We start from the raw sequence: 13,542 nt of genomic DNA on the forward strand, positions 1-13,542 counted from the left end.
ATGTCTCTTTGTCTCCCCTACCACCCTCTTATTTGCAGGACCTCAAGTTCCCGTTCGTAAATCACCCATGGAACGAAGTGAAACTGCAGGCCGGTTTCCTTCAGAGAACAATCCAAGAACCAAGAAGTATCAGCCAAAGCTAGTAGTTCAAGTCATTATGAGAACCCCCTAGTGGCTACCCAGTAGACCCTGTTGGCCTGTTGTGGAAAGCAACTCACCATGGATCCAAGGATTTTTCAGCTCTAAGAGCCTGGAAAAAGTGGGGAATGAGAGTTGCTTTTGAAGGAGGGGCAACCAATGGCAGAAGTCCTAAGACGTATGTCAACTGGGAAGTGTGACTGTAAAACCCATGGTTCCCAGAAAAGGCTGGCCAGGCTATACCTGGGAAGCTGGAGGTCCTCCCCTTGACTGATCCTACCAATTAATATGTTGGTGTCTGTGTGAGAATTATAGTGGACTGGTAAATGGAAAACATGAAACTGAATGGGTAGGTGTGGGCCTGAGCAAAGGCTACCCCCACCTGATAGACCAGGGGGGTGTGTCTCACATGGTAGAAGTTCGTATGTCCCACAGTGTGTGGGGCAGCTCCAGATCAGCTGCAACTTTGTTGTGGTGTCTTCAGCAGCGGCAGCTTCTGTGATGAAAGCCTGTGACTATTATAGCCACCAGCAGAGGGGGCTGCGAACTCAAGTACTCACCGCAGACATGGTTGTCGGTGCTGTGACCAATCCACGTGGTTGTGACCACTGCCAGCCCTGTTGCTGGGCAGTGCAGTGGCTGTTGATGCAATTGCCAATTCCTGGAGTTCAGCACCAAATGATGTGTTAGAACAGCGGGTCACGTCAGAACACACCACACTAGGCCCAAGCAGTTCCACATGTAAGAGGTTTAATTGAGAGGGAGAGAGGGGACAGTAGTGTGGAAAGAGAGGAGGTGGAGAGAGAGAGAGGTGGAGGAATGTTCCCTGTATATATATATGTGTTCTGACGTAGTGGCCACAGTTAAAGGTGGGAGGTGAGCACAATGGATTCTGGGAATATTGCGGCTGTTGCCATGGCAATAGGTCTGTGGACCTGCCCATGCATCTCCACAGGCTTTGGATGCCCTGATGTTAACACTTCTAAATTGGGATAATATTTTATATAATTCTTATCCTAGAAACTAGACTTATAAAGGATAGGATTGAAAACAATGTCTCTTTAATGAGGTATTAAAAGCTGCACTGTCATGCATTCATATATGTGAACTGGTAGCCAAAAACTTTGCATCTTGGGGGTGATACACTTGGTATTCATTTTAAAGAAAATGAATTGTTTGTTGGAGGTTGAGTTTTGCTTTCCATAATTATGGTTAAGCTCTAATATTGCAACAGAAACTTAAAAAATACATTTAAACTGCCAGTGTTCCATTGACTGCAGTTTGCTCACAGGCTCAGGATTCTAACCCATTCATATATGTAATTAAGAAAGAAATCAATCAAGTGGAGATGATTGCAAGAGTAATAAAAGAGTTAAAAACAGGTCCAACACTGTGTGGGCCTCTGCCTTCTATTACACAAGCTTTGTTGGGTACAGTGGTAGAAGCAAATTTAAGTCCCCTCCCACCAAGATTGGAAAAGAGATTGCAATGGGAGTTTATCTGGGATCAAACAAGGGAATGAACCATTTCAGGAATTTGTGGATAGACTGCTAAAAACAGCTGGTAGAATTTTTGGAGACAGAAATTGGACCCTCATAGTATCAGGGTCTGGTTATGGCTGCTGCTCAAGATAAAAACCCGTTATACTCTGCTAGGCCTGAATTCAGCCTTGAGCCCTCCCCGTCTGCCTCCAAATTCTCCACAGTCCCTTCCCCAAATTGTTCCCAAGATGGGAACAGCCACACCAACTACTGCATTAGGGATCATTATACTCTCTCTAGAGGTCCTACCCGCACAGCCTCCAGAATCTGATCAAGGTACCAACCCTTTCCTTAATATGCTAACTAGTGCCTTCAGAGTACTAAATGCCACGAACCCTGAGATGACTAAAAAGTGTTGGCTATGTTATGATGTGACATCCCTTTACTATGAAGGTATTGCATGTGTTAGTATTCCTATCATTTCTTTAGAAGCCTCCAATTGCAGGTATAACCATTAACAAGTCTGCATAACCCTGTCAGCTGTTACTGGAAAAGGCCTTTGTGTGGGTCAAGTCCCACAAACCCATCAACACCTGTGTAATAGTTCACACCCTCTGATAAAAGAATCTTACTGGGTACCTCTTCCCACCCTTAGACAGCTGGTGGGCCTGCACTATAGGGATTACAATCTGTATAAGTTTAGAGATTCTAAATAACAACCATGACTTTTGTGTTCTGGTCTAGATAGTGCCTAGATTGCTGTACTACCCTTATGAGGATGTACTAAATTACTGGGATCCCAAGATTGGAGACTTAATAAGACACAAAAGAGAATTGGGGATTCCTCTGGCAGTTGTTTTGGGCTGGGTTTAGGAGCTGCAGAGGTGACCACAGGATCAGCTGCTATGGCCTTACAAAATATGGTGTATGGAGAGCTGAGACCTGTCATTGATTCACATATAGAAAAAATAGAAAAGACTTTGACTGACCTCCAAGAATCCCTAACCTCTCTCTCAGAGATAGTCCTCCAAAATAGCAGAGGGTTAGACCTGTTATTTCTTAAGGAAGGAGGTCTGTGCGCTGCACTGAAAGAAGAGTACTGTTTTTATATAGACCACTCAGGAAGAGCCAAAGATAATTTAGCTAAGATTAGGGAGGGTTTAGAACAGAGGAAAAAAGAGAGAACTCAAGGCAAGAGCTGGATTGAAATTTGGTTTAATTCCTCACCTTGGCTCACAACTTTGGTCTCTACACTTGTAGGACCACTGACTATACTTCTGTTATTACTTACTATTGGCCCCTGCAGTGTGAATCACTTAGTTTCCTTAATCAGAGAACATGTCAGTACTGTAGAGATTATGATGCTGAGACAGCGATATCAGGAAATTAACCAAAATGAGATACAGCAGTGCAGTACATAATCTCAAGTTTGAGATATTGCCAAGAAAGAGGGGGAAATGTAAGAATTGAGCAAACAGGGATATATCATAAAAATACCAAAGAGCAAGGAATGTCCATTAAGCCTAAAGATAAAAAGATTCAGAAGGGTTTACAGAGCAAACACCCATCCCCAAGGAATGCCCCATTCCAGGAAAAGTCCCAGGAGAGTGGATGTCCTTCCCACCCCTCCTGTGAGCTACAGGTATCTAATCCTCACCTGGAGGAGAAAGGTTAATAGAAACAAAAGAACACTGGGAAAGATAAAGTGTAACCAGCTCAAGTTGTAAATTGTAACCAGACCACATTGTAAGCTGTAAAACTCTGTTCTGAAAAGGTATAAAAACTAAGAGCTTTGTTTCCTTGGGGTCACCTTTGCTCCAAATGCAAGATGACCCCAATATACTGGATCAATAAAAACCTCATGCTAATTACATCAATCTCCATCCCTGTTTCTCAGAGAGTGGGGCACCCAGGCCGAATTTAACAACAGGATTTTTTAGCTGATCCTTCTGAAGGAGTTTTACTACAAGCCTTTGCTCTTATACAAATTTAAAATTTTGGGGAGTAGTTGTTGCTCCAGAAAAGATTAAGAAAATATCCTTTTCAAAATTTGGGACATCAGTTACATCCTAAAAAAACTGTGGCACAGAAAATTCAAATAAGAAAAGATAGTTTACTTACTTTAAAAAGCTTCTAGGAGATATTAATTGGCTAAGACCTTACCTTCAGCTCACCATAAGAGGACTTAAGCCTGTTTGATGTTCTCAAGGGGGATGCAAATTAACTGGTAAGGGACAAATAGCTTTGCAGAAAGTAGAGGAAGCATTAGCCAACAACAGATATATTATATAGACTATAGAACAATTGTTAGATGTTTGCATTATTGCTTCTCATGTGCCCACAGGAATTCTTTTCAAAAGGGACCTGTACTGGTTTTGTGTCAACTTGACACAGGCTTGAGTTATCACAGAAAAGGGAGCTTCAATTGGGGAAATGCCTCTAGGACATCCAGCTGTGGAGCATTTTCTCAATTAGTGATCAAGGGGGTAGAGCCCCTTGTGGGTGGTGCCATCCCTGGGCTGGAAGTCTTGGGTTCTATAAGAGAGTAGGTTGAGCAAGTCAGGGGAAACAAGCCAGTAAGTAACATCTCTCCATGGCCTCTGTGTCAACTTTTGATTCCTGACCTGCTTGAGTTCCAGTCCTGACTTCCTTTGGTGATCAACAGCAATGTGGAAGTAAGCTAAATAAACCCTTTCCTCCCCAACTTGCTTCTTGGTCATGATGTTTGTGCAGGAATAGAAACCCTGACTGAGACAGGACCATTAATGTGGATTCATCTTTGTTCATCTCCAATTTAAGTTTGAATACCCTATTATCAAGCTGTTGCTGTGTTAATACAAAATTGTAGGATAAAATCAAGAAAGTATTTTAGAAAGAATGTCTTAAGAACTTGCTGAAATATTCCTTATTCCAAACAGCAATTAAATCTGTTATTGCAGAATACTGATATTTGGCCTATTGCATATGCAAGTATTTTAGGCAAATTTGATAATCATTATCCAAAAGACAAGTTGCCACAATTTGCCTCTATGCATGCTTTTGTATTTCCTGTAAGTTTACATATATAGCCAATAGAGAAAGTGGTTACTGTATTTACAGATGGCTCATCTAATGGGAAAGTAGCATATGTAATTGGATCACATGTTTATTCTCTTGAGTTTTCCTCCACTTCAGCATAAATAATTAAATTATGTGCTATAGCCACTGTTTTTGAAATGCTGAAAATTCAAGGTTTTAATTTGTATACTGATAACTAATACAATTGCAATTATAATTACAATTGCTTGAAATTGTTCCCTTTTTAGATACTGCTAATTCTCAAATTTTGCAATTATTTATGCAAATACACTCAATTTAAGAGAATGTACTGTTCCTTACTTTATAGGATATTTAAGAGTTCATACTGGATTGCCTAGACCTCTCAGGGCAATGCCACAGCAGATTTCTATACCAGGCAGATGATTAGGCCATACATAGGAACAATTAGCCCTACCATATTATTTTTCTTAAAATAGATTTATTATTTATTTATTATACATAAGTACACTGTAGCTGTCTTCAGACACCCCAGAAGAGGGTGTCAGATCTCATTACAGATGGTTGTGAGCCACCATGTGGTTGCTGGGATTTGAACTCAGCTCCTTTGGAAGAGCAGTCAGAGCTCTTAACCGCTGAGCCATATCTTCAACTCCAATAGTATTCTTTACATTATCAAAATAGTAATAGCTTGAGACAATAATTTGGTATTTTTTAGAGAATGTCCATGTCAAATTGAAAAGACTTGTCCTCAATGCCCTCAATTTCTACCTGTATCACATAATGGTGTTAATCCTTGAGGACTTATACCTAATCATTTATTGCAAATGGATGGTACTCATATATCTGATTTTGGAAAATTCAAGTATGTACATGTGATTTTACACCTTTTTGGGTGATCTGATTGCAACTGCTATAACAGGAGAAGCAACTAAAAATGTAATTAGTCATTGCTGCATTATTTTACTATGCTTGGTATAACAAATCAGATTAAATCAGATAATGGAACTGGCTATTACAGTCAAGCATTTGAGATGTTTTGAAGACAATTTAATGTTACTCATTTTACTGGGATTCTTATAATTCCAAAGGACCAGGTATTATGGAACAAATCGTACATGATAGGCAAGAAGGAGCAATATAGTCGCATACCCAAGACAGGGACAGTCACTTAGCCACTCTATTCCCTAGATGGGATTAAGAAAATAAGTAACTCTTGTGCTCCTGTCCAGCTCATCTTTAATAAACAAAAAAGGGGGAATTGTGTCCTTCCCCCAGCCTTGAGTAGGCTACACAAACCCATGATGGTTTTACAACCTAGCTAGAATGCCCTGGCTTCCCAGCATTTGCAATTTCCTATAGTAGCTTTTAGGAGTTGAGTGCTTGCAGAGCTTGCTTTGTAACTCATTCCACCCAAAACAAAGGATGGGTTTGTGGGTTTTCCCTATATAAACACAGTGCTAAAAATTAAACTTTGATCAGAGCCTTGATCAGAAATGTTGTCTTGGCTTCATCCTATTCTCACCCCCATCACACTCCATCCTTTTTAGCCTCCCTTTCAGGTAACCCAGTTCATCCTTAACTGCTGGACAGCTACATTTTTGGCAGATTTTTCCTTTGATGAGTACGAAGAGTCCTTCCTTATCCTTTTTGATAACTTTTGGTTGAATGTTGATATTATTCGATATTAGAATGGCTACTCCAGCTTGTTTCTTGGGACCATTTGTTTGGAAAATTGTTTTCCAGCCTTTTACTCTGAGGTATTTTCTGTCTTTGAAACTGAGATGTGTTTTCTGTATGCAGCAAAAAGGTTTAGTGCTGTTTATGTATCCAGTCTGTTAGGCTATGTCTTTTTATCAGGGAATTGAATCCATTGGTGTTCAGAGATATTAGGGAATAGTGATTGTTGCTTCCTGTTATTTTTGATGTTATTTTTATGTTTGTGTGCCTATCTTCTTTTGAGTTTGTTTAAAGAGGATTACTTTCTTGGTTCTTCTAGGGTTTAGTTTCCCTCCTTGTGTTGGTATTTTCCATCTATTATCTTTTGTAGGGCTGGACTTATGGAAAGATATTGTGTAAATTTGTTTTTGTCATGGAATGTCTTGGTTTCACCATTTATGGTAATTGAGAGTTTTGTTGAATATAGTAGCCTGGGCTGTCATTTGTGTTCTCTTAGAGTCTGTATAATATATGTCTTGGATCTTCTAGTTTTCATAGTCTCTGATGAGAAGTCTGATGTAATTCTGATAGGACTGCCTTTGTATGTTATTGGACCTTTTCCCCTTAAGGCTTTTAATATTCTTTCTTTGTTTTGTGCATTTGGTGTTTTGACTATTATGTGATGGGAGGAATTCCTTTTCTGGTCCAATCTACTTGGAGTTCTGTAGGTCTCTTGTATGTTTATGGGCATCTCTTTCTTTAGGTTAGGTAAGTTTTGTTCTATAATTGTATTGAAGTTATTTACTGGCCCTTTAAGTTGGGTGTTAGCATCCAGAACCTGCGGCAGATATATGGGCGGGTCCACAGACCTGTAGCCAGGTGAGCGGTGCTCTCCACGCGGAACAGCAGCCTCTATGGTGGTACTGGGAGCGCTCCCTGGGCAGGGTACTGGGAGCACTCCCTGTGTGGGATGGAATGTAGCAGCGGCGGCAGAGGGAGCCACTCTACCTGGCAGCCAGGGTCCCAGCGGCCGCTCCACGTGGCCGTGTACCCTGTCTGCCCCGGCAGTGAGGAGCCAGTCGGTAGACGCAAACTGCCACGCTCCAGGGTCTCAGCACCAAAATGATGGGTTTTGAGTTGCGGCAGGAAGCGTCTGCAGACACCAGGCCCAGGCAGTTCCACGTGTAAGAGGTTTAATTGGAAGGGGGTGGGGGGTAGCAGCACAGGAAGAGAGAGGGGAGAGAGAGAAGAAAAGAGAGAAAGATGGAGGAAAGTACCCATATATATATATATATGTCATGACGTAGCAGTCCAGGTAAAAGTGGGAGCTGAACCCAATGGATTCTGGGAATATGGTGGCTGTTGCCCTGGCAACAGGTCTGTGGACCCGCCCATATATCTGCCTCAGGTTCTGGATGCTAACATTGGGAATATTCACTCTCTTCTCTATCTACTGCCTTTAGGTTTGGTCTTCTCATTGTGTCTTGGATTACCTCAATGTTTTGGGTTAGGAGCTTTTTGTATTTTGCATTTTGATTTTTTAAAATTTTTTATTTTATTAGATGTTTTCTTTATTTACAATATCTCCTTTCCCAGGTTCCCCTCCAAAAACAAAAAGATAAAAAATAAAATAAAATAAAAAAAACAAAAATTAAAACAATCCCCTGTTCCCTCCTCCCTCCCCCTGCTCACCATCCCACCCCTTCTTGCTTACTGGCCCTGGCATCCCCCTACACTGAGGCATAGAACCTTCAGAGGGCCAAAGTCCTCTCCTCCCATTGATGACCGACTTGGCCGTCCTCTGCTATACATATGCTGCTGGAGCCATCAGTCCCCCCCATTTGTACTCTTTGGTTGGAGTTTTAGTCCCTGGGAGCTCTGAGGGTACTAGTTAGTTTATATTGTTGTTCATCCTAAGGGGCTGCAATCCCTTCAGCTCTTTGGGTCTTTTCTCTAGCTCCTTCATTGGGAACCCTGTACTCAGTCCAATGGATGTCTGAGAGTCATGCTCTGACAAGGCATAGCCAGGGACTGCTCTGTGAGGGGATGAGGGGATCTTGCCCCTGCTTTATAAACACAGGGAGCAGAGAGGAAGTTGTAGGTTTTGTGACTTCATAGGCACTCACCTCTCCTTCAGAGCCTTGGGTTCAGGAGCACAAAGATGACCTCTAAATACAATTACACCTTTTTAAAAGACTTTAATGGGATACATTTTAGTAAAGAAAGATTGAAGAACAAGTAAATAGAGAAAATATGGGCACATAATTGTTCCAATCATTTAGATGATTGCAACATAGACTAGTAGAGGTTCAAAGTAAAATATGGTTAATGGAACTTCAATTTGAAGAGTCAAGAAGTATTACAGGATTATAGTATTTATATTATTATAGTATAGTATATTTAAAAAGAATTGACCTTTGAGAAAAAAACAGGGAGAATGTGTCTTTATGATTCTGGTACACTTGCTCACATAGCAATTTCCAACTCTATCCATTCTTCTGAAATGTCATGATTTTATTTTTCTTTGTGGGTGGTTATATATAATTTGGTATACAAATGCGCCACATTTTCTTGCCTGTTCATCTGCTGATGGACATCTAGGCCATGGCAAAAAGTGCCACAGTGAACATGGCTGTTCAAGGACCTCTGAGATAGGACATAAAAGCTTTTGGGTGTATACTCAGGAGTGATTCGTCTGGGTCATATGGTCTTCATGGTTTAAACTCACCAATGTACATTCACACCAAGCACGAGTAAAGGTCTCTCTTTCTTCCCATCCCTACCAGCATTTGGTGTTGTGTGAAGTAAGCCATATCTGTGCTAACTTGGTTTCATGGAAGGATTGTAACCTGCAATGTGTGACTCTACTCTTCTCAACATCCTTTCTTTCTCCCTTAACTCCATTTCATCAATATGCTCAGACCCCTAGGTTGTGCATCTGAGTGATGGATTAAAATGAATCTTTAACATATCTTGCTTTCTTTTTCTGGAAAAAGTCAATAGTCTATAGCTTTAACAATTCTTTCTCAAGATGAATGAAATATACACAAGTAGGTAGGGTTTCATGAGAAAAGAGGTATTTAGGTTATGTTGAAATATAAACAAGTGCTATCTGATCTTTAAAAAATGGTATCTTCCTGGGCCCAGAATAAAGACACTTGCTACAAGCATGACAACAGGAGTTTAGTTCCAAGGCCCACATGATAGATGGAGAGAACCCATTCCCACAAATAAAAATAAAAATATTTATTTATTTATCCTCATATAAATGCATATGCACATACATATGTACACACAAAATAAAGTAAAATAATTAACATAGTATCTTCTATATACATGAATTAAAATAAGTATTATCTTCACTATGGTAATGTAGAGTTGGGATTTTGAGTTACTATTATGCCATTAACTTATATTGATAATGACAAGAGCAAATTTCCTTTTCTCCCTCTAAATGTTGTTGATTTTCACTTTTATTTTGTATTTTAGCTACTTAAATAGACACCTTGAATTTCTTCAGGCAATTTAAAGTATCATTTCAGAAAACTTTCCCATCAGAAAAAAATACACAAAAAGAGGTCAATATAAAACCAGTTTTATTCATCACAATGATAAGTAGATAAAATTATCAACATTCATATTGGTAGCTTTACACAGAATGGGTTTGATTAAAGTATCTTTTAGACACTCTTGAAATTATTTTTGAGTTCATGATCACATGGGGTATACTTTAAAAACTCAGAAATATCTTTTTATTCATGTTGCTTTTCAAAATGTTGTTCCAGCTCCTGATGAGGACCGTTTTTTCTTTAAGATACAAATAGTGGTACTTACAATAATACAAACTAGTACAACAGAGCCCACCACAGACAGCACAATAGTAGAAATGCTAACTCCGGAACGTGGCCTTTCATCAGGGATAGGCTCTGCCTGAGGGGTGAACAGTGCTACCTGTGCGATGTTGGATAGTCCTGAACTCAATTTGCTTTTGTCGACACTTTCAATGGCAATGAATAAGTAGGTTGCATTTTCTTCAGGGATATTTTCTGGTTTAAAGACAAAGGTTTCCTTGGAGTTGGCTTCATTTGGTATAAGGCTAGTTGTATCAACCCGAAGAGAATTATTAAAATTGTCTCTGAGGTCAATGATATTTTCATTTGTTCTTATGATATACTGTTGAACTAAAAAAATGTTATGTGTGGGGTTAGTTACTATATCACACCATATTAAATTTCTTTCTAATTGTCCTCACAAATATTTAGTCATGCTTACATCAAAAGTCTTATTCATTTTTCTGTAAAAGCTGAGTTCTGACATTTATTTATTTATTTATGGTTTTCCCAGACAAGGTTTCTCTGTATAGCCCTGGCTGTCCTGGAACTCACTCTGTAGACCAGGCTGGCCTAGAACTAAGAAATCTGCCTGCTTCTGCCTCCTAAGTGCTGGGAGTAAAGGCATGAGCCACCAGTGCCCAGGTGACTTCTGACTTTTAAAGACAGCCATGCATGGAAAGCAAGGCCTGTTTCATAAGCTATAAAACATCAGATCCTAAAAGTCCTTCTTGACTGAGTTGTCAGTCATAAGTGCTCTCCTCTAGCTGACCTATCTGTTCTTGCATCACCCTGGACATCTCTCACTTAGGCCAACCCACAAGTGTTCTTGTTCTTACCTTTTCCAACATCATAATCATCTCCTGGGGCTGTCCATGTTAGACTGATCTCTTCCCCATCAAGTGTGGCCTGGAGGTCTGTGATTCGATTTGGTGGGTACATATCAGGCAACGGGCTATTTGGAACATTGGACATCACAAAGGCCCCTCCAGACGCTGTCCTGCTGAAATTCTCCAGGACTGGCTGGGTAGCCTCAGTTGTTTCGGGTCGGGGTGGGTTCCCTTGAATTTCTCCTGCATTTAAAATTCTCTAGTTAAATCAATTGAAACTGTCTACTGTTTTTAGAACTCAGTTAGTTAGCTTCCTGACCCTCCTTGTCTTTATTTTCTTCTTTCTCTTTACATTCCTACTCTGTAATTTCATGTTGTGCTACAGTCATAAGCATTCCATTTGTGGAATAATTCATCCTCCAGAATTCTTACCAGGATATTGTCAAATCAAATAGGACAATAACTTGCTTTGAAATGAACAGTGCATTTAATGAGGATGTTATATAATATGTTACATAAATTAACAAAGCAAAACAAAACAAAAGAAATCAAAATAGATCCAAAATCAAACAGGCAGGTATGAAACCTAGGCTAGCCTCAAATGGACTTTTGTAGCCAAGGACAACCTTGAAATCCTTATCCTTCTTCTTGCCTCTGTCCCCTAAGTGCTGGGATCACAGGAGTATGTCACCATGCCTTCCTAACATATGGCTTAAGAAAAGTATTGCTTCATTTCTCAATTATTTTCTGATCAGAAATGTGTCTGGGGAAACCAACACCAGTTCTATCCTTAACATTCAGATGGCTCGCGTCCCTTCATGCCCAAAGTGCTAAGACGTAATGCTCTTATTCCATTACTTAGCTTTCTGTCAAAGCTTAAAAACGTGAGAGCACATGGACCTCAGAGGACAGACTACCCACTGGCTTGCACTTCTGTTCCTAGTGTAGTGTTCATCTCTTTTGTCTGGAGCTGAAAGGTGGACATTGTTGCTGATAGTCCAAGAATATTCCACAGTAACAATTGCTAGTTGATAGGTTTTCAGCATTCATTGGTTGCTTAGATTGTGTTAACGTAGAGGTAGTTGTATAAAGATCTCACTCTAGAAGTGGGGGAGTTATATTTTGAACTGTAAAATGTTTGCAGCCTCCACTATTTGAAATCATGAAAATGATTCACTGGATTTCTGAAACTAGGAGCCACTCACCATCCACTACCCAGCCTGGAATGTATGCCGCTCTGCTTGACGGATGGCGTAAACTTCTCCTGGCAGAGTTTGTTCCTCCATCTGCACGGACTTTTAAGCTATACCTGCCATTGTCTGAATAAGCTGTGAAGTACCTGGAGTAGACCCCATCGTCCTTGAAAGCATCAGCCCCTTGTTAAAAGCATGAAGAAATGGATTACAGTCACTGTAACAGATGAGAAGTTAGTGTGCGTTTCACCACACGCTTGGACTTATATGCATAGCCTCTTCCTGTGCTTACAGTTTCACACTTCAGTGGGAGTGCATCTCCATCAGTTTCTGCCCAAATAATACATTATTGAGTGGTGTACCCTTGACTCACTTTGGTATGTATATACATGCACTTATATAACACTGTAACCCACACTGATAATTGTGTATGCAACATAAATACTTTAATACTGTATCTCTCTGTGCCCTGCCAACTTATACAGAGGTCATAAGACTCTTCTTACCATTTATCTTCCAATTGATTGACTGTCAGTTTCCTAAATTAATCTCCCTGTGTTATCTTCTGCTTATATAAGTTAGGCCCTTCCTGTGGCAAATGTCGCTTCATGTAAGACTTAATTATCACAATTCCTCCTGAGCTACCAAATTCACTTCTTTTTCTTTATAGTCAACAACTTCAGTTTCTTCTCTTTTCTTTCCTTTTCTTTGTTTGGTTTTGTTTTTATACTACCAATGACATATCTCTGTAATTCAACTCAGAAAAATTACATTTTACTCTTGGAATAAATGTTTGGGGGAATCTCAGAAATGTTGTAGTATAAGTCTCTTACAAAGATGAGCACTTGGGTCACTAGATAAATTAAAAAATGTATTTCCCCATTCTTCACGTGACTCCTCTGTACACAGAAGCATGCAGCGCTGGCCTCAGCTCTCCGCAGTCTTTTCCTTTTCTTCCTTTCCAGTAAAGGAACTTTAAATTAGTTTGTTCTCCCTATGAACTAAATGCTCATCTGGTAATCTAGTAAAATACCAGGAAATGATGCAAGGAGCATGAAGTGACATCCAGTGTAGACAGGGCTGGGAATTGGTGAGAGGTAGTTGAGGAATTATTGTTGCAATGAGAGAAAATGTGATATTCACTCTAAGAATAGTCAAATATAGCAGAAGGCAAGTTTTTAGAATGACATTGCAAAATGCACTGATAGGCGTCTTTACTCATTCATGTGTGGACAGATTGGTTATTTTATTCACTGACTTCCACACAAGGTTCCACTCACAGGAGAACTCGGAGTGCACGGAAAGGATTTCTGCACCCCCTCCCTACAGAGCAGCCATTACAGTTCCTTCAGTACCACCTCCCTACAGAGCAGCC

General features: G+C 40.1%; 1 protein-coding gene across 1 annotated transcript in view; it reads right to left on the reverse strand.

Annotated features, from left to right (window-relative positions):
* Window positions 1-10,042: 10,042 nt before the first annotated feature.
* Window positions 10,043-13,542, reverse strand: part of LOC116093322 (calcium-activated chloride channel regulator 4A-like) — a 21,199-nt gene continuing 17,699 nt past the window's right edge. Inside the window, exons 12-14 of the mRNA XM_031374659.1 lie at window positions 12,180-12,350; window positions 10,984-11,217; window positions 10,043-10,495 (exon numbers count right to left, since the gene is read on the reverse strand). Coding sequence (XP_031230519.1) covers window positions 10,083-10,495; window positions 10,984-11,217; window positions 12,180-12,350 — 818 coding nt within the window. The 3' untranslated portion in view covers window positions 10,043-10,082. The remainder of the gene's footprint in view (window positions 10,496-10,983; window positions 11,218-12,179; window positions 12,351-13,542) is intronic.

The sequence above is a fragment of the Mastomys coucha genome, unplaced genomic scaffold (genome assembly GCF_008632895.1).
Source record: "Mastomys coucha isolate ucsf_1 unplaced genomic scaffold, UCSF_Mcou_1 pScaffold16, whole genome shotgun sequence".
Classification (NCBI taxonomy): Eukaryota; Metazoa; Chordata; class Mammalia; order Rodentia; family Muridae; genus Mastomys; species Mastomys coucha.